This window comes from Monopterus albus, unplaced genomic scaffold (genome assembly GCF_001952655.1).
Source record: "Monopterus albus unplaced genomic scaffold, M_albus_1.0 scaffold148.1, whole genome shotgun sequence".
NCBI lineage: Eukaryota > Metazoa > Chordata > Actinopteri > Synbranchiformes > Synbranchidae > Monopterus > Monopterus albus.
In genome coordinates, this window is record NW_018128028.1 from 285,846 (window position 1) to 308,454 (window position 22,609).

At 39.3% G+C, this 22,609-nt stretch overlaps 1 protein-coding gene across 1 annotated transcript in view; it reads right to left on the minus strand.

Annotated features, from left to right (window-relative positions):
- The window catches only part of gria3b (glutamate receptor, ionotropic, AMPA 3b), an 87,570-nt gene that overhangs the window by 34,396 nt on the left and 30,565 nt on the right, over positions 1-22,609 (minus strand). Inside the window, exon 4 of the mRNA XM_020614611.1 lies at positions 9,018-9,205. Coding sequence (XP_020470267.1) covers positions 9,018-9,205 — 188 coding nt within the window. The remainder of the gene's footprint in view (positions 1-9,017; positions 9,206-22,609) is intronic.

Genomic DNA, 22,609 nt, shown 5'->3' on the forward strand with positions numbered 1-22,609 from the left:
AGGATGCTCTCTACCAGTCCTCTATAAGCCTGGGTGAGAGGGCAACGGTTCAGACCAGCTTTTCTGAGCGGCCTGATGAAGTATAGCCGCTGCTGGGCTTTCTTCACTGTGGCAGCTGTGTTCAGTGACCAGCTCAGTTCAGATGTCACCTGCAGGCCCAGGAACTTGTGGCTGTCAGCCCTCTCCACCTCAGTCCCTTTGATGGTCAGAGGCAGCAGAGGGGAGGGGTTATTCCTGAAGTCTACTATTATTTCTTTTGTCTTGTTTATGTTGAGGCTAAAACCAGCAATGAACTGCCTCTACTCATGATAAATGTGTGTTAGGCCTGGGTTAGTTTATCTGTGTCATGCACCTCCACTGATGTTCAAAAACAATTAAAGGCACATCAGGGAAGCACACTGCTGCACTGGTTGTCTCCTCATTACAAAACAGTAATATTTGTTAAGATTGTCCAGACATCTTGTGCATGAGTCCCTGACTCTTGCTTACTTCAGATGCTCTAAAAAGTCATGGCTGTTCAAAGCATTTGGGCAACATTTTTAAGAAATATCAAGGTCTGGTGTTTTATAATGAGGAAACATGTCACCCAGTGCAGTGGTGTGTTACTCTGATGTGCATTTCATTGTTTTTGAACAACAATGAAGCACAGACAAATAAGATAATCCAGCACTGACAAACTGACAGACATTAACTGTAAGTAGACGCAAATCACAGTTGGTTTTAGTCTTTGTATGGGGAGTGTTTAAAATACTGCACATACAGAAGATGGCTGGCCTTATCATTTCACTTTAGACAGAGCCACTGTAAGCTCGCTGTTGCAGCTGCCTGCAGTCTTTGTGCTCATCTAAGCCAGTCAAATGAGAGTAATATGAGTCTTTGTCTTTCAGTCCCCAAAAGAAAGTAGATACTGTAAAGCGTATTCACCAAAATACCAAACTGTACATTTAACTTTGCTACAATGATCTTGATAAATACATTAGCTTAAAATAGGTATGTACCAAAAATACAAAATCAGATGGGTTTGCATTTTCATTCAAGAATTATTCATACATTGGATTTTTATGTATTTTTCCTTCCAATTGTTCCTTAATTGGTTTATATTTAATCATGTTTTGAGCACATACATACACAAGCCCACTAACAATTATCCTACAGATGCTTCCTATTGACACTGAAGAGAAGAAATGTGTCTAGCGCTCAAATAATTTGATCCCTCTGTTTTCATAGTGTGCCTTGTTGCACATTGATCCACTAACTGACTCCACCAGCTTTTGTTCTGCTCCATAAGAAGTTCCTGCATTTTCCAGACTGGAGTTTTCTTTAGAGTCTGACAGGGACAGACTGCCAGGATGACTTTGACTTCGCACTCATCCAGATTTAGTGTGCCACGGTGCCACAAGACAGAGAGCCCTAAATGTAAAACTACTGCTACATGTTTCCTATAAACACAAGACCATTATCCTCTGAGTGTGACCTTTCTACCATGGAGTGTGCCACAGCAGAGGAAGAGGCAGCCTGGAAATGACAATTTCCCAAGCTTTTGTAAATATCATACCATTCACTGAGACAACCAAATAATAGTACAAGTTTTTTAGCCTCCTCCTTTAGTTATTATAGCAGTCTAAAATATACCAGTATAAAAAAAATAAAAAAAACCAGTTCCCCACTCTGGGGCGGTCTTATTCCTTCCTTCAAGCTCGGGTTCTCTACCAGAGGCCTGGGAGCTTAAGGGTCCTGCACAGTCAATTAACACCACTGACTTTGGTACAGAAGGTCGGCGGTTCAAACCCCGGTCAGGCTGTGGTCAATATCCAGCTGGGTCCTTAGGCAAGGCCCTTAATTAAAGCTACCTGCCTACCTCATTACCAATGAGAGTTAGAAATGCCAGAGTCATACCGGCTTGGACGTTGTTTGGGTCAACAAGGTCCACGCCAGTGTTGAGCAACCAGGGCAACCTGATGAGAAGTGGGCTACTGGAACAAGAGTATGATGTTCTTGGACAAGAGATGAGAACAGGGAACTATTGGAATGCTACTATACTAGTAACTCCAGCAAGAGGGATTACATACAGTTGATGTGGGACCTATGGATACCTTAAAACCCAACATCGAAACAACTAGTAGTTCAATGTTCTAACATCTGCAAGAAGCACCTGCTATCACAACTACAGATTGACGAGGTAGAACACAAATGCCATGGTAAGGGGGAGCCAGGATGACAGGTTGGGGGGATATATATATATATATACAATTAACACATTTACAGATTGTGAGGTGATGTCTTCAAATTATGTATTTGTCAGAAACATTCTATGTCAATTTAATACACGAAGATACACAAAAGCAGCAAATCCTCACATCAGAGTAGCAGAAAAATCAATGTATAACTTTTTTGCTTAGACAATGTCTTACATTTTCAGTCAGTTATTATTAAAATTGATGATATTATTCTGCTGAGTAGTGCATTCAGTCAGTCAGCTAATCATTTCAGCACTAATTGTTGCATCAATAAATCAGTGTTTTAACGAGAATTATCTGGAAAGGGGTCAATCTGACGGTCGGGTAACCCTTTATAAGCATCAATGTTCCAGCTGGGGGGTTATTTGTTATATGACACATACAGTATAACTAGTTAAATGTTCAATGCATTAAATATGAGAAATATGTTTTAATAATTTATAACATCGTAAGTATGAAAAATAGAGCACTCAAGAAAGTACATTCCCCAGAGTTAAGCTAACATATAGTGAAGTGTTCTTCAGAGCTTGAAAATGTACCTGTATCTAGAAAACAGACCTATTTACATATCCAATAAGAGTAGGGTTACGCCTTGAGAGGATGGGGACATTGTTCCTCTGTGTGCATTTTAAAATGTCATCAGGTGTAAGTAGAAGTGTTTGGAAAAAAACAACTAACGAATAGTTACACCAGCTGCATTGCTGTGCCATCTTCTCTACTTATAGTAACACTGGAAAACTGCTGGTAAGTCATGTGCAGTTAAAACTAAGTTTATTTGATGGTACAGGCAGTACAGTACTGCATACTGCAGTGCCAACTTATTCATTTTGTAGATTGGCTACAAATGATGTGGTATAACTGGGCACAGTATTGAGGCTGTAGTTGTTGAAAGGGCATTTTAAGATTCAGGGGTATCCATTGCTTCTGCCAAGAAAAGCATGTGAGCTCCAGCCACTACTGGCTGTTAATTACAGTAGAGAGCACTCCACCAAGAGCACTTCTAGCAAGAGCCTGGAAGCAGAAATGGAGACTGAAGAAGAGGAAAGCCCTTCTATGTCAAAGCATATAGAGTTGACATTCACCCTTTTGTCCCAGCTTATGAGAAGTGGAGCACTTTGACATCTCTTCAGTCATTAAATTATATGTAGAAGTTAATAGAGCTTATTATTAATACTGATTAATAATGCAAATATGATTTATCTGTTTGGCTCAAAGGGTTTGAGCCAGAGTGCACCGGTGACACAATGATCTCCTAAATATAGTGTTAGCCTTCCCCCAAAGGAAGGACATTTTAAAAACACCTGACTCATATTCATCTGATTATATCTATTGTTGTCCTGGAAAATGCACAAGAGTAATTTGAGACTTTATACCTTGGAAGAAAGAACTCGGTGTCTGTGTGCCAAAGCAGTGAAACACTAACACATCCTGCTCAGTTTTCAGTGATGATGACTGGGGTAATTTTACTTGATTGATAACAGCAACAACTTCCTCAGACACATAGACTTTTTTATGACAAGACTGCATTGTTGATATAGTTAAAGCAGTATGTCCAAATTGTTGCAGTTGTGTCACAGTGGTCTCAGCCTCTCATTCAGTCCTAGAGTCAGCAGGTTACCTCCTTTTTAATGATAACACTTTAATCCCATTTAATTCTATAATCATAGTTAGTAAATGGCCCTCAGAAGCCAAGGTTGGGATTTGAAAGGACTGCATACCCCTGGTTTTTCACTGAGCAGGACGGGTTCAGCTGTACAGTATACTGTATTCCTTGTAACTTTCAGGGGGAAAAGAGTGCCAGAGATTTACTGTAGTTTGTAACACCTTTAGTTACAGTACATCTCTACTTGCCAGTATACAACAATATGTCACCTTTTGGTTTAGGGTACATTGGTTTTGCTCCCTTTTTCCATTTGTCTCCCACAACATTGATTGAGGACCTCCTCTTCATTATTGACATTTTTCTCTCAGCTGCTGCCATCCTGTCATCCATTCTCTCCCTTTCCCACAGTTTCTTAACTTCCATGGTCCCTTTCTTGAATTTGAAAAAACACAAAGATTTCAGATTTGTGGATTTGCTCCAAGTTCTCTATTTCAAAGCCAGAAGAGGGATATGGAGGCACTCCGATTCTTCAGGGGGAAGGCAATATGGCCACCCTTCATGCCACTACAGGCATCAGAATACTGTTCTTACCAACGGCCATACACACAGGCTTTTCTTCTTTCTTGTTCTCTCCTTTTCTATTCGTATTGTTTTTTTTTTTTTCCTGCATTAAAATGCAGCTTTGCAGCTGGCGCAGCATTCATTCCCTGCCTGTCTCTGAACAGCTGTGTGCCCTGGGTCTGGCCCAGACTGTTTTTTTTTCCTTGTCTGTCTTTACGCTAGTGATGAGCAGGTTGTTGCCTCTGAGCACATCCTCCAGCACAAAAATCCCAGGAGGGCCAGGAAGGAGCATAAAGCCATATGATACTATGAGCAAAAGCTGCACAGTAGATGAATCAAATTAATTAATGAACATACTGTATAAGCAGTCTAATATATTCACCATTATTTTAAGTGGTAGCTATACAAACATGATTAATTTATACTCAGTCATAGTTCTTGTTTATACAGCCTTTCTTTAATGCCACAAACATTTCCCCCAACACATAATATCATAAAACTATATGGCTCACTGAAACACATTCCTGGATATGATTCAGAAAGCAGAGGCTCTCCCGTTCCTGTCGTGAGGGAAGGAATGCCATTGGGTTAATTTATCTGCAGTGCAGTGTATTGACGGAAGAGTCCTATGGGCGATAAATCCTGAGTGGTTGTTACAGCGTAAAATGATAATGGCCTGGGTGTAGCATTCTCCTCAGCATCTCAAAACAAATTTGTTGGGAGAATCACTCTGCTCTACAAGTCAACAAAACTGTGCCTGATGCAGCAGTATGCAAATACTTTTCTTACTGCGTTTCTACATCATGTCAAGTGATAAATGAAGCTTATAAAAGTGACATTCAGCTGAGAGTGCTCGTGACTGGAGAAGAAGCAGTTCTGTGTGTGTGTGTATGATGAACCTTCCGTTCCTTACAAAGACTTGGTGTGAGAGCTAAAACAATTAGTCCATTAACTGATTAGTTTGTGGACTGAAAATAAATCAGCAAACATTTTAATATTCATTTAATTTTTTCCAGTCTAATCAAGAAGAATGTTGGTGTTTTGTATTCATTTTATATTTAGACTGTTTATATTTTTGTCATAATGTCTTTTTGTCTTATGTGCAGCTCATTAAATTGTCTTTACTGCATATCATTTTAAATGGAAAATCTGTGGGTTTTAGCTGTTTTGGAAAAAAAAACAAGGCATTTGAAGATGTTACTTTGGACTCTCAAACCTTATAGTATTATAGGAGGTTTTCACAAACTAAATGATTAATCATTTATTACATTAACATGTAAGGAGCATTTTAATGTTGCATCCGGCCAAAGCAGAAATACTTTAAACTGCTTTATATATTTATTGTTTGTGTCACAGTTCATTTGCTTTGAATAAAAAATGTTACTCTACAAAAAAGAAGTATCTATTGCTATACACACAATATAGTCAAATAAATTTGGTGAGTAAAACATAAAATCCTCCTGAAATCCAGGCATACTGTAGCATTAAATGGAAAAAACTTCCAAACTGTACTCAGGTCCATTACTTGAGTAAATATACTACCACTGGATGTCTGTCTAGCCACTTAGGAAGATTAATGAAACCCTGAAAAACTCAACGGTGCAGTGAACTAGCAGAGCAACAAAGGCCCAGCAGGACCAAAGCATTAGCAGGAGGGTTTTCTTTCTGTGCAACAATTGCACCAAATTGTGGAAGCTCTCGCCTAGATAGCTGCACTCCATGAACTTCATTGCCTGGTTTAAAGAGGTTCATTCTGTGCTTGGATTACTCAGACTGAACTCATGAATCTAAGCCGCTGAGCTGACTCCCATTTTTCTTAGCAATCAGCTAGCTGGATCTGACTTGCCTCGTGATCCCCTCTCAACAGACAGTAACCTTGATGGATTGAAAATACACAACTACGTTGTGACACGGTGACATTGGCCTCAGCACAAAAAATCTGCACAAACCTTCCCTCTTGTCCTCCAGAGATAAAACTCTGTCTACAATCAGAGCTTAATAGAATCACAACAGCAGGTAGAAGCAGTGGGTTTCCACATAGTTGTCACCAGGTACCATTTTGGTGTGATTGCCCTGATGGGAGAAGCCCTTTCCCTGTTTCAGTGTATAATGATAGGGCTCAATAGGGGGCAGCTGCAGAGGTTCATCAGCTTCCATGAATACTTGTGACTCATTCATATTGGCAGAACTGGCCAGATTATATCAGTTAGCAATAATAATAATAAATTAAAAATCCTACTGAAACTGAGGACACTACTGCTTTGAAGGTTAACTGCTGGAAACCACTATTTTCCCCGTCAATTCAAAGTTTAGACAGGAAAATGCATGACAGTCATAGTTAGAGATGGAGGAGGGGAAATGAGCTTGCTCTCGAAGAAAAAGTAAAAAATTACTAATGGCAACCAAGACAGAAACAGGAAAATGTCAAACAGATTATTGCCCTGCATCCCTATTACTGTTTAGGGGGTGAAGCAATTAAAGATACAACCATTAATATGACTCACATATGATTTATAATAAATATTCCTGTAGTCTTAAAAGCTGATTCATATTCTAAACACAAAAAGGAAATAAATTTCTGTATACTCTGCGGATTGTAATGGAGGAAATTTGCAGCACAAAAATTAAATTAGACACAGCAAATTAATACTAAAAGCAATTCTGCTTTAAACTATGACTCTGGGATTGAATTAGATTCATAAAAAACAAGAGAAACTAAAAGTCGTTGAGGGGATATTGTGAGGCAGAGAGAAGCCAATATCTAAATGAATGTTAACGAGCAGAATCCAATTCAGGAGCTGATTGCCATACAAGCAGGAAGCAGCAAGCAGAGGGGTGTAGGGTGGATTGGACCAGGCAAACAGAGGACATGCATGGCATAATAGCCACTCATCTATTCATGGTAATTGTGTTTCCCATACTACAAGGACTGGTGGACCTTTCATTTCCTCCTCAGGCAGTGGACGTGATAGAGGAACTGAAGGCTTTGAGGCCGTTAGAAGAGGATTAAAAAGGCTGCATCATCACCGGTCTCTACAAATGGCTGCTCATGCTTAGACCTCTCAACCTCAAGCTTGTAGACACACGAATTTTCAAACAAGCCAGATTCAAACTCAGAAAGTGAACAACACCAAACTGAGCCCCTTAAGCAAATAGCATTACTGCTGTGCCTCTCATTCAAATTAACGCATTGTCAAGCTTTATGGAAGTTAAACAACCAAAACTGAATAGTGAATTATAGATGGAATGATTCCCCAGATCAATCAAAGGGCCAATCCAGCAATTTATTTGCCCGTTTAGAGGAAGCCACTGATAGATCACCTTTAAAAGTTGTTATGCAGTGACACATGTAAAAACTATTTATCCTTTTATATAGCTCTGTTTTTGGTACTCCTGAGGGCATAATCTGGCTCTTAGCTGCTAAACACTCCACTATATTCACCCATTTTTTTCTGAAAACCGCTGCCTGCTGTGGCTTAAAACAACAGCACTGAGAATAGTGAGAGTGGAACAGATCACTACAGCTGCAGGGCCTAAAACCAAAACAATAAATAAAAAGTCACAAAAATGCTATCCCCTCACCCCAGCTTGTCAAGGCAGATGACCATCCACTAAAATCCTGGTTCTGTTGGATGTTTTCTGACCCATTAAAGGGAGTTTTTTTCTTTCTACATTTGCCAAGTGCTTGCTTTCTCTATAATACTGTAAGGTCTAGACCGTGGAGCCTGTTAATTGGATCACCCACTTTATCTAACTACACATACAGCTGCTTTGGTCATGATCAAACCATCATAAAATACAAAAATTGATAGAATGTATCCCCATGATAGGAGCAAATGTATATCTGTGAAACTTGATCATTTGAGGAAATTGTAAGTGAACAGTGAGTGACGCACATGGCATGGTGATGTCGGACATCTGCAGGGTATTCATTATTTACCATGGCTCTTGATCTGCTTTTCTGTGTTATTTTGTGCAATGATGTATAAATATTTTCATTTATTTATTATGAATGGAATGCAGCTTGTGCTCTGTCTTGATGAAAGAAAGGGTACAAATGCATAATCAAATTTTTTTTCACATGCTTTTATTTAACATTTAGGTGGGCCCAAAGGTGTTAGTTTAGAATCTGATGCTGATTCCAGATCTGACAGCCATCTAAATTTAATACATATTTTCTGTGATGACCTAGCCTATAATGAAGATAGACGCCTGAAATGTTCAGGTAAGATGCACAATACAACTGCCTAGCATACCCTAAAAGATGTTCCAGATCCGATCTGGATCAAGGATTTTAGTACACATTTTGTGTTGTTCTGAATATCATGAGTGAATGTTGTCTTGGTGGAGGTACATGCACTGAGTGTCCTCACTTTAATTATAAATTAGTCTTTGAACCCAACTCAAAACAACTCAAATAATGTCATCAAATTAATTTTCTCAAACCTGACAAAGCTCCTATAGAGCCACAGAAAACAAACTGCTTTCAGAGGAATGGCTTCTTATTTTGCACATGAAATCAGCTTGGTGATTTTGTGACCACAGCAGGAAGTAACAAAACGGTTACATGGACAAGTGGTTTATTGTGTAACCAACAGGTATTATCACATGCTCACCTGTTCTAATATGGTGTTGATTCTGTCCACCTCACAATCAATCACAAAGCGCTTCTCCTGCCTCCTGTCCATCTCCTCAATGATGCGCTTGAACTCTGCTGCATCTGTTGTGCTGCTGACAGAGCGAGCGGTCACCTGCCAGTTGTTGGCTACTGCTGCCTCCATGATGGCCTGCAGTATAGAGAAACCTAGTGAAAGGGAGAGATACAGATAAAGAGAGAGTGACCCAGAGGATCAGACACAAAAGAGGCTGGCACACAGCAACAATTATGCAAGAACTGAGTGGCTGCTAATTTATTCCAGAGAGGTTTTTCCTTGAATCCAAAGGCTAAAGGCCATCTCATTACAATCTAAAATCACATTGCAAAGTCTGCAGACCCACTAAAATCTTGTCTAGAGTCTAGATTTTGCATGCCAGTGTCTAAGAGTGTGTGAATTTATATTTTCATTTTCAAAAGGCAATATTATAATGAAGTGGAAGGACAGGAATCATATCTCGACATTATTAAAAGATCAGCGGGTGATGTTATTGCATTTGGCATCAATTAAATTACGGCATTTAGCTCAGCCACATGTTAACTTTGACAATGTGGTGAAACACACTGCACGCCCTGTCTCCTTGGAGGACTGCGCCAACTCATTTAAAGACAAAGACAATGAAAGATTCATTCAGGCCACTGGTGGAAAAAGATCGTTTTGCTACCAGAAGAATGGGGAATGAGCCTTTCTAATGATTAATTCACACGTGAAATATTTTCATTTAACAGAATGCTCAAGAAGACTGTAGTCAAATCATACCACACAATGAATAATGTAGTCCTATTTCTGGAGGGTTAAATCGCATATAGATCAAGCTGAAATAAAAATGACCTAACTCTCCTCCAGTGTACAATGGTTAAGAATGAACATGAAGGTTATTAATGAAATTTAAGCACACTTCTGGTATTTCATTAGGCCAGGGACAATACAATTGGAAACTGTATGTACAATAAGCTTATTTTCCATATCTACTCATTTTTCACCGCCTTTTTTGTGGTTATCCGACACAGAAAAGAAAAACTTGCAACAACAGCAAATTCTGGCACACATTCAGACGTACAGATTTTATAATGCAATTAGTATGCATGTGACTGGATATTAGGCAAAAATGTTTGACAGTGTCTGAACAGCAGTGGGCCAAGTAAATATCTGTCATATATTTTTCACTATGAGCCATTTCTCTGTACAACCTTATCTCTGTGAGCCGGCTGCAGACGGCCAACAAAACCAGCATAGAGAGCAGTGAAACAATGGCAGCTATAACAAGAAAACCACTTTGTGACTCCTTTCATTTTTCTGCTGTTGCATTTCCCTTCTTTTCCATTTCATCGGAACGGTCAAGGAGCCTTTTTTCTTGACTTGTAAATGCTCCGATCCTGCTGCACCACATGTCTCTGAGCTCTCATTGTGACGCAACCACTGCGGTAAACAGCCACGTCTCCACTGGGCGACCTTTTGCCAAGTGGCACAGCGAGTAGCAGAGACTGATGCACAGTGTGTCATCTGTTCAGAGAAGCACGTCAGATCTCAAGGTTATCTGGCAGCCACGTTATCAAGTCACATTTCCTGTTCAGCCTAGAGTTTATGAAGTTAACTTGTAGCACAACACTGAGTACAGATAATATGTTCAGGGCACACGGGTGCATGTGTGCAGGTACACATATAGTACCTTTGTGGCTTCAGGGTTGTAGAGCTGTTTAAAAGCAGCAAGACTTACACATCATGAAGTTAAACACGGCGGAACAGCAGAAATGTGACATATGATATGAAGGCATAAAAATGTGTGTGTGTGTGTGTGTGTGTGTGTGGGGGGGGGGTTAAAATGGAAATAAAAAAATCAAAATGAAGGCTTGAATAACATGGATGCATTATTCATTTTCCTGAGGCATATGTTCAGAACTTCAACAACCACAGCCCAGCTGGATAGCGTGGCGGTCTTCCTGACTTCCCGAAAAGCTTCTTGCATTAAGAGATGCCATGCAGATTAAATGGGTCAAAATGGTATCGGATGAATGTGTTGAGAAAATGGCTGGTAAAGGTAAAAACACCAATAAACCATTTAACACACAGTAAATCCACAGGGTGCAGGGCATGCTATGGATATTTGTTTCAGGACTGCAAATATTTGTTTGTTTACTGAAGTGCAATCATTGATTCCTGTGCTGTTTGAAATACACAGTAACATGTCTCAGAAGACTTTCATTGACATAAAACATGCTCACAGGGAGATGCTCTAGAAATATGGACTTCAGAAGACATAATAGCTAAGTGAACCTTTTAGAATTACCTGCCATACATGGGTATTTGGGCAGTAACACAATTGCTGTAATTTTGTCTCTGTATACCACCACAATGGATTTGAAATGAAGCAGTTAAGATGTTACTGAAATGTAGGCTCTTAGCTATAATTCAAGGGGTCTAACAAACATATTGCATTAACTGTTTAGGAATTGCAGCCATATTTATACATACAGCTGTTCCCTCATTTTCACAAGCTCAAAAGTAATTGGGCAGTTGACTGACAAGCACCTTTATGACCAGGTGTAGCATGGCACCTTGTTATTTCATGTTAAGCAAATAAAAGGTCTGGAGTTGATTCCAAGTGTTAGCGTTGTTGCTGAATGTGCATTTGACTGCTGTCCACTGCAATTCTCCATATGCTGGGCAAAGAGGTGTCAGTGCAAGTGAAGGAGGCCATCATAAGGCATAAAAAAATAAAACAAACCTATCAGATAGCAAAAAATTTACGAGTGGCCAAATCAGCAATGTGGTACATTCTCTAAAACAAGGAATGCACTGGTGAGCTCAGAAGCGCCAAAAGGCCTGGAAGATCATGGAATACAACTAAAGAAGATGGTTGTAGAATTTTTTCTTTGGTGAAGAAAAACATCTTCACAGCATCTACCCATGTCAAGAACACTCTCAAGGAGGTAGGCTTACTAGTGTCAAAGTCTACAGTCAAGATGCACCTTCATGAATGTAAATACAACCATTCATCCCAAGCTGTACACTGCTGGTAACACTCCAGAACTGAAAGGGCAGATTAGACTGTCAGAAAACATTTGAGAAAGCCTGCACAGTTCTGGAACAAGATTCTTTGGAGGGATAACACCAGGATTACCTTGTACCAGAATGATGGGAAGAGAAATCTGGAGATGATCCAAAGCATCTGTCAAACACAGTGGAGGCAATGTTATGGCAGGGGGATGTATGGCTTCCAGTGGAACTGGATGACTGGTGTTTATTGATGATGTGACTGCTGATAAAAATAGTAGGATGAATTCTTAAGTGTGTAGAGGTATAAAACAGTATCTACTCACAGTAAAGATGGATAATGACCCAAAACATACTAAGAAGCACGCCAGGAGCTTCTCAAGGCAAATTAATGGAATATTTTTTTAATTGCCGAGTCACTCACCTGACCTCAACCCACCTGAACATACTTTTCGCTTACTGAAGCAGAAAGACCTACATACAAACAAGCAACAACTGAAGGCAGCTGCAGTAAAGGCCTGGCAAAGCATCTCAAAGGAGGGACCTCAGCATTTGATGATGTCTATACATTCCAGACTTCAGGCAGTCATCAACTGCAAAGGATTTGCATACAAGTATTAAACAAAATGGTTATACTGTTTATACAGTATTTAGTTTGTCCAGTTACCTTTGAGCTTCTAAAAATGGGGGAACTATACACTTCAATAACAACTTGACTGCATCATCTCAAGTCCATTGTAGTGGGGTCACCGTCCAAGTACTCCACATACCTGGCTGTATATATACATTTGACTTAAAGTGGTCAAAACTTTGTCTAAAGTTATGAACAAACTCAATCTATTTTAACTAATAACACACTTGTGCTTGTTTACATTATTCAAGCAATCACAGTGTTGATTGGAAAAAAGTATGTGAGCCCCTAGGCTAATGACTTTAGCAAAAGCTAATTGGAGTCAAATGTTAGCAAGATGTAATAAGTAATGTAATAAGACTGGGGGTGTGGGTTAGAGCTACGCTGACTCACGAAAAGCACTCAAACATTTTGAAATTGTTATTCTCAAGAAACATCTAGTGTAGTGAACTATGTCTTGCAAAAACATAAGACTTATGATCAAGACAGTTCAACAAACTGTCTATAAATGGAGACACTTTACTCTAGTTAAGACTAACGAGTAAAGGCTTAAAAATGAATCATTGGAGCTGGTTAATATCTTTGTTCATGGCAATTGGTTAAGTGGAGCATGTTGTCCATGGCAGGACACCATGGAGGAAGCCACTATTTTCCACAAAATATTATCACTGCATCTGAAATTTACCAAGGAGCACCTTGACATTTCAAGTCCCTACAGGGAAAATGTTTTGTGGGCTGATGAAACCTGCTTGGGAAGAACTACACTACATGAGGTGTAAAAAAGGCACTGCACACCAACATGAAAATATTATAGTAAAGTACGGTGGCCCACGTTGCCTCAGGGCCTGCCTGGACAGCTTGTCATCATCCAGGGAAAAATGAATTCCCAAGGTTATCTTACAGGATGATGTCAGGGTGGCTGTCTGCTGCTGAAGCTCAGTAGAAGTTAGGTGATATAGCAGAACAATGACTCTAAACATCAAAGTAAATCTACTATAAAATGACTTCAAACAAGGAAAATTCTCATCTTGATGTGGCCCAATCAGAGCCCAGGTAGCTGCTGTGGAAGGGCCTCAACTACACCAGACACCCAAAGAATATGTCTAAAGGCTGTGCAGGTCTGATTCAAAGCTACAGGAAGCACTTGTTTGAGGTCACTGCTGCCAAAAGATGTTGGAGGTGTTATTAAATTCAAGGTTTCACAGCAGTACTGTGAATGTTTAATGGGTGCGTTCAATAAAGGCATAAAAGATTACACTTGTTTATGTGCTATTAGCTTAAGCACACTGTGCTTGTATATACTTGTGACTTGAAGGTCTGATCACATTTTATAACCAATTGATGCAGAAAACCAGGTATATTTCTGAAACATTAACATACTTTTTGCTGCTGCTCTAAGTATCTGTAGTGTTCTGTTTGGGGGAAAAAAAATCAGCGTCTTCCTTATTTTCATTTCTGAGGTGCAAGAAAAAACACGAGCTATGCTAACTTTTATATGAAAGTGGGAAACAATGTCCTGTCAATCAGATTAGAATCACAGAAGTCTTTTATTTTGAAATTGCTGATTTGTGGAGTGTTCGCCTCTTGCTGCCTCTGGCAAACCCTGAACTGCGTGGGAACAATTGGTTTCATTTAAGATTCACAGATGATTCCATGCCTGCCTAGTTTTACATTTGTATGGAAATTAAGAGATGGAATCTGGTAGTAGTAAATAGTCTGTCCAGAAATAGATTACTTTTGCTCCTGTTATTTTCTAGCATCAGCAGAAAAGTTTTGTGTTTTGCGATTTAAAATTCAAAATTGAGAATGAACAAAATCCTATGAGTGCAACTTAATCTAACAGCAGCAGCAAGACTGATAGTTCCTTCTTCATGTACCTCTGTATATATTTACATCTGCTAGTCACTGTTTTCGAACTAGTCCATTTTAGCTCCGACCAAACAAAGAGTTCAACCTTTAAACAGCGACCGGAGGCCATCATAAATGCTTTAGCTAGCGATATTTATTTGCAACATGGAAAGCAGATATAAATCCCACTCATCTCTTTGCCTTCAGGAGCCCCGTAGCTGTGCCGCATCCGAAAATGTAACACAATCACCTACATAAATAATAGAAGACAACAACAAGATTTCCTTATCAACACCTATAAATCCCCACAGTAGCAGCAGCATGCAGCAGATTCTGCTGATGGTGCTCCTCAGTGCTAATCATGCCAGTCACCGTATGTAATGTAGACATACAGTATACAAACAGTGTACAGTATTTATATACATACGGTATGTTACCTGAACATACCCAGGACCCTGATATTCATGGCATATATGTGTTTCAGTTGTCATGGATGCTTTTCCCACATCAAACACAAGTAATGGGTTGCATTGTGTTAAAAGAGTAAATCTAACAGTAAATGCACTTTCTTTAGATTCTGTTGCCAATTTAATATACAGTATAGTCACTTTATTATGCTGCCAATTGATTCTAGTCTTCATTGCAAAAGTAACTGTTTGACCAAAATCAATTCTGTAAATCTCTGATGCCTCCTTGCACACCACATCCCCAAAGTACAAGGCAATGTCATATTGACCACCACCCACACAGACTCTAAACGGTGCATGACGGTAATGCTGCAGTTTTCAGTCTGCTGGTGAGAAAGAAGAATAAAGATTTCTCCATGTCCTAACACACTGCATCACTGACTTGATTCTGATGTGAGTCTGCCAGACCTGACTATGTTGCACAGAAAGAGAAAACACATTATTGAATTTGTCAAGGTTGGAACATGGTTTACACACTCATAGGCAAATGTGCATGGGATTGTTCAGAGACATTTTTGCAATGTGATAGTTATGGTGGTTGTGTCTATAATGGTTATGAGTTTCCTTTTGAGCCCCTGTGACCTATATGGCTACCCATAAAACTCTTCTCTGCCTTCAGTCTGAAGACATGCTTTGGTGCGTCTTCACAGGAGCATACTTGCAGCCTCAGGCATAATTGAAGTAAATAAGACACAGAGTTAATTTTGATGGTACTCTGGATAATCTGTTTTAGAGAGCTGAGAGGGGAGTAGGAGTGCCAGGGTTTGTGGTGTAACTGGACAAGAGGATGATGTTGTGTGTGTTCAGGTCTGCATCCAATTTAGAAATATGTGAAAAGGGCGTGTTCAAGCTAAGTTGCTCTTTAATCTCACACTTGAAACAAAAGCGTATTTTGCAAAGCAATGTATAAACGACTGCTGTGGGTGAAAATTCAATTATTTCTGCATTTTCCTTTAAATTTATATTGCAACAGTGCATAGTGTGCTATCAAATCCCAAGGGAGCCTAATGAAGCCCTGTGTACTTATAAATCAGAGCAGTTGCAAATGAGATGTTGTGGCAGTGTAGCATACAGCTGCTGAGTGAGAGCTGCAGTCCTCTTCTTCGCCTGTGAACCGGATCTTAACAGGATGAGTTTTGAAGCGTCACCCGTGGTGGCTCAGCGGTAATTGAATTGAGTTGCATCTAATCTCATTGCCCAGCTCCTTTGGTTCCCTGCCTCTCATTAGGGTTCGATGCAGAGTGTCTTAGGCCTCCATTTCTATTTCACTCTCTCTTTCTCTTATAGTCTTCTCTCATATCTCGCAGCTGATCCAGGCTAACTAGGCAAATCAGATAACCCATATTGCAAATTTCTCTCAACATACCTTGGCATCAGCCACGGCTAAATGTCAGCATCAGCAACACAACTATACCACTTGCTCATATAACACTGTGTCATTATACTAATCCACTTCAAACCAAAATCTAATCTACTAATCTGATCAAATAATGAAGTGTGAGGAAAATAAACATTGGCCACTTCACTACAGTGCACAATAAATAAAAGGAACCACTAGCAACTGGCAGCTAACAGCAAAAAGTGAAGAATGAATGACATAGAAGGATCAAAGCCTAAAGCACATATATGAAAAGGAGGTAAAGCTCAGTGACCCAATAGTAAATGTGCTATCTCCTCTAACCTGCCAAATCTTCAATAAATGAGGATCTTTGTCAGGCCAAAACGCCCTGCTGAGGCACTGTCCACAGTTTCAGAGGGCATCAGAAACAATAGAATTGAAACCACAAAGATAATGGCTTTGACTCATAATTGTGTGGTTGAACATCTGCAGAGAAATATGGAAAGTGAGAACCTTCCATATGTAACACTGGCACAGTTGTAACAAAGGGTCAGTTCAACCAAATGGTTGTGCTCAAGCTGCCAAATCTCACCCTTCATTAACTAGATGTCTATGCATATTCCTAGAGATATTTTGTCTTCATTGTCTTTTGAGGAAACCATAATAAATACTTACACTATTTAAACTTGGTGAGTGTTTGCCTCTGGTTTTTATATGCTCACTGGTCTCTGAGGATCCCTCCAGTGCAGCAGAGACCAAAATCTTGGGCTGGGAGAGGAAGAAGGCTTTTTATTTCCTCTCATTATTCATCTGTCACAGGCTTTCAATTTCTTTAAAACACACTGTGGTTTGCTGGCATTACGTGACCTGTTCTCTTGACTTACAGAGCAAACTGCATACAATAACAGCAAACAGGAAGAGTCAAATCAGTGTTTCTAAGCAGCTGTAATAATGTGGAAATTGAGGTGACTTTTAGAATTCGAGGTAGAAAACAGGTCCATTCAACCTATGTAATTTAGAGGGAAAAATGGTATAGCCTATGTGAAATCATAGAGCTAAATCAGGGAGTCCTCTACTTCTTGCCCACAGGAGAAGAACGCTTTAGACATTTACCCTCCTGGTAGAAATGTAGAATTCACCACGAAGTGAATGCCAAGGTAGCCCAGCAGTGTGCAGCCAAGGCTTTAATGCAACGTTTACAGTAGGCCTATAACCAAAACAGTTTAACTGCCAAGTTGTCCTAATCAAAAAAAAACAGCGCATGTCAAATCAAACAGAACCAGCAGGCTGTCTGCATCTTTAGAAGCACATAAAAAAATCCACCCACAGACCTTCCAGAGCTTCTTCCTCTCTTCTTGTCTGTCTTTGTTCCCTGGTCCCTCTCCCTTATGCACACAGCGTACTGTGATATATCACCACATATACACGGATAGGCACGTGCACCAACACACATACACATAGAGAGAGATTTGTGTTTGAGTGTGTGCTGCTCAAAAGTCTCAGGGGAGCTTAGGCTAATCAGCTGAAAGTGAAAGAAACACTATAAAAAGAAAGACATACCTTTCAAGAAAAAGGCTCAAATATTATTCTACTCTTGCGTTCACTCTTGAGAATGACATATACATTTTATTAGTTGTTTCAGACAAACAAATAGGCCGCGTGACATAGGGTAACATCAAAGCAATCAACCTCGACTGTGGCTGCTTGAAGCAAAGGCCAGGGCATTTTGTTATGATGAAAAAAAGAAGCTCCCTGCAGTAATTTCATGGCTGCTGAAGCTCATAGGTAGGTGGTGAAATGGCTTTATTCCAGGTTCACTTAAAAGAGGACACTGAGAGAGCACAGAGGTTTATTGTGTGCTTATTGTGACAGACGATGGCTCTCATATCACTTCTGTTTTAAAGGCGCAGGTGTTTGACTTGTAGTTTTTCAAGGGGCTACTGAATTACAGAGGTTGCCACAGCAGGTTGGACCATCAGTACAGTACATCCAGGTGTCACTGGCAGTGAGAGCAGTTTGTGCATGCAAAATAACAAGAGAGCAAAAATGAGAAAAGGCCAGTGATGCACAGCTTCATCTGTATTTCTTTAATATTATTTTTCTTGTGCGTTTTGTTTTGGCTTCTCTGATGTGCCCTTTCTTGTCAGCATGTCCAAGCTGATTTACTCTCCTGATGCATGCATAATTTAGCTGTTATGAAGCTGGCGTGAAGGAGAGGGCCGCTAAAGCACAGGAGGCACATGTGTGTGAATAAAGACAGTAAAGTCTCAGCTGGTTACAGCTGATGTGCCATTATAGTGGCTGTGATGAGACCACAAAGCCCAGAAAACAAGCTGCTGTGTATGATATAGACATAGTTGCAGTAGGGAGCTGCCATTCACACTTATTATCTCACATTCTGAGCAGAGAGCATAAATCACCAATTCTGGGTGACAATATTGCACTAGACTAGACATTATCTGTGTGAAATGTGTCACAATGGTATAAAAAGTACTTGTATAACAAATTGAAAGGGAAAAAGCAGCTGATGTAGTCACAGAAGCGTCGCTTTGGTTGACCAGACATCTGCAAACAACAGAGAAAGATGCCACCAAGCCTTCTTAGCTGGTGGTGTGCAGTAGAAGAAAAAAGCCACAGCTATTTCATGCCTGTCTTTATGTGTTTAATCACAGGAGTTTTGGAATATCCTTAGCGCCTTCAACAGCGTTTCACACCAGCTGATTTGTTATGTTGTTTACAAAAGTAAGAGCAATGCCAAACTACTACAATCAAATTAAAGGACAGGCTTGATTTGGTTTGCTATCAAAAGCACCCAGGAGAGCAGCAGGAGACATTTATTGTGACTCTTTTAGGGAACAAAGGGAACTGTCTCTGGATATCCAATTAGACAGACTGGTGAAAAACAGGGCGCGAGGTTGGCTTTAGTTACAATGTATCTGACTCTGATTACCTCCCCGAGCCTCCTCTCATATCCGTCTTTCTATCTTTCTATCTACAGTAGCTTGGCAGGAAGTATAAGAAATGAGGCTAACTACAGTATATGCAGTCATCCAATCCTCCCATACACAAGCCTCTTGGCCCCGCTGGACACATCACTCTGCCAACTGTGCCCGGCCAGAGATATCCAGTCTGCCTCTTTCACAGCTGATCAACAGTGTCTGTGGTGAGTTATGAGGGTTTAATACAAAGCCAAGTGGACTTTGATTGATGCAAAAGGGGTAATCATGTGTTCAGAGTTCTCACCCACTTGCATTAATTAAAAAAAACAAAAAACACCTCATACATATCAGTGTACAAATATACACGATGCATATCCTTCGGACATTTTTTTTGTGATTATATTGTATTTAAGCCTTTTCATCGGCTCCACACTGCTTAAGTAAAAGCACTATGTATCTGCTTAACCAAAGCTTAATTAACATAAAAATGACAACTATGGCTGGACATTGAGAAGAAGCACGTAATCAATGGCTCATACATAATTGTTGAAGAAGTCCTGAGGTCCTTTACTTAACTAAAAATAGCAATGAAATTCAAACTGTTACTACAAAAGTATTAACATAAAAATACACTTAAAGTACCAAAAGTAAAAATACTCATTTGTGGAATGGCACAGTTCAGATTAATGTATATTATCAGGATGCAGTGTGGAGCACATGCTGCCTGTGGACGTCACACTTTAAGTGCTATTTTTTCCACAGAAGTTCAGCTGCAAGATCAGTTTTATAAAGGTAGAATTATATGTACTGAAGTGGTAGATATTTCACTATCAATGTAAATAAAAATGTGATGGAGGAAGGTTACAGTGTTGTTATCTTATCATTAGACCTTTGTCATGAATATCTGCTTTAATTGGTGACATTACCTTTCTTTTTAAACTTTTATCTACATACTCACTCAGTCATTACTAAGGGCTTTCACTTTGCTATTCAGCTCATTAACCCATAGTTTTACTGCAGTTAATAAACAGTTATTTTGTGTACCACTTATTTATAACAGCATATTTGCTTTATTTCATTTGTTTTTTATGAAGTTTTCTTTATCAGTTGATATGTGCTTAAAATATCAGAAAGGTATCATTGCTTTAATTACAGGAAACAATAATTGGCATGTCTGGCTTAGTTTCATACTGTTGTCTGGGAGACAGCTGCATCAGAGGTAATGAAGGGGCAAGTAACTGTTTTAGAAAGTGAATATATTTCTTCTGAGGACAGCTTTTTCTTCTGGAGGTTTGCTTATGATATTTTCTGTTTTCTGCTGTAAGTACTCACATTTAAATCAATATAAACATTTTTAAGACCTTTAACAAAAAATGTGACAAACATATGAGCTGAATAAAAGCTTTATAAATGGCAGCGTACACTTTGGAGACCACATAGTAGGTCAGAATTTACACATATTTGCATGTTTTATAATGAGCTGTTCCCATACTGCACCGACCTGTACTGATCAATACTCTAAAAGTGCCTTAAGTTTTCTGAATCGACTCAGTTGCCATTGGGGTATTGAAAATATTAACAAGAGTCAAGATATTTTTGGACTGAATGCTGCCATCCAGCTTCTACCAGGCAGAGGTTTGTTTTGCAGAGAATATTTGACTTCCTGGTGATAATGAGGCTAAGACATCGAACACTTTTTCAAATGTCGTTTCATCAGCAACAATGGCAGCTGGGGGGTGGTGGGTACCACTGAGTTGAATTTTGAAGTGAGTATTCTCAAGAAAGGAAATTATTTTTATACACTTTTTACAATAAAACTACTGAAATGGAATGTCATGTTGGTTGTTATTAATTTATATAAATCACTGAAATGATAACAAAGATGTTGAATATGAAATCTGATGTATGTTTTGCAAATGCGTCAGAACTTTAGGTCAGACATTTTGGCATCCATGATCCACCATTGTATTCTGTACAATACAGATACAAAATTAAAGCCATCTTTAATCTTCAAATACATTTTCAGTTCAAGGCTATTATTCCATAAATGAAAGACAGTTGCAAATAACATGAAATACAATGTACTGGACATAAATGGAACCTTTATTATCAGATAACAATTAATATTGATGGTAAAGCAAATTAATCTTTCTTTTTAAGAAACCCACACGCTTTTTTATTTTATTGTTGATGATGCATTCAAATTGAAACTAACGATTACTTGGCTGATCTCATGTGAATATCATAATCAAATTATGTTCACATGAGATCAACCAAGGAATATAGGAGTATAGTATCTTTACCTTTTTCTTAACTTGCGCAGCCTGAAATTCCTCTGTGTTGTGAAATCTTTTTAGTGTCTGTAGACATCAAGTGCATATGTATGACCCTTTTTACAGTAGGTTGTCGTCAATCGATTCACATGGAGATTAAAAAACTGTGGACGGGATTTTCAAGGCATTCGTGAAGCTTAATAATAGCTTACTTTGCAGGATAAGTAAAACTGGTCAAATCTGCCAGAGACAGCTGTCATTTTACTGGTGTATACACACTTGCGGTATTCTTCTGCAACACTGATGTTCTAATTCAGGACTGAGTGATCATGACAACTCAAATTAGTTTTCAACCTAATTTCTTTCCTTTTTTCTGAGCACTAGTCCAAAACCATTTTTTATTGACCACTTTGCTGTGTTTAAGGAAGGAATGGTTGTGATTGCTGTACATCTACGATCTCTGTTAGCTCAGACGTAGTCCCCCGCAGGAGAACAGTATAGAAGAGAAGTGTAAAAGCATATAAGGCAAATGTATAGAGGATGTGAAAAAGGGAGAAAGAGAGAGTGTGACTCATAAATCAAGTAGAGGTGAGATTGCTGAATCAGGGTTGATTGTGCCTGGGAGAGACAATAAAGCCTGTAATCATCTGTCTCTGCTGCACAGACCTGGCAATTATCTGCCCATACCTGACCACCAGAACAGGAAGGGCAAGATCCAGCTACCTTCATCCTATACAACTGCAGATTTTTAAAGGGAAAGTCTTCTCTTGATGCAAACTGTGAGAAAAGCAAACACAACATTTACTCTCAGAGAAGTAAGAATTTCGAAGAATTGGGATTTCGGCGTTGAAGGAGTGTTGAAGGGATTGTCAGTTTTTCCTAAGTCAAAATAAAAAAGAGAGAAGTGAACTCTTTGTCCTCTCTTTCATCTCTCTACATACCCACATATCCATTAACACACAGACACATAAAGTACCTGCCAATATATTACCTCAGATTAAAGAAGAGTAGTCACTCATTGAGCTGGTATAACACTGTCTATAGGGAGGCTGCTTCCAGTGC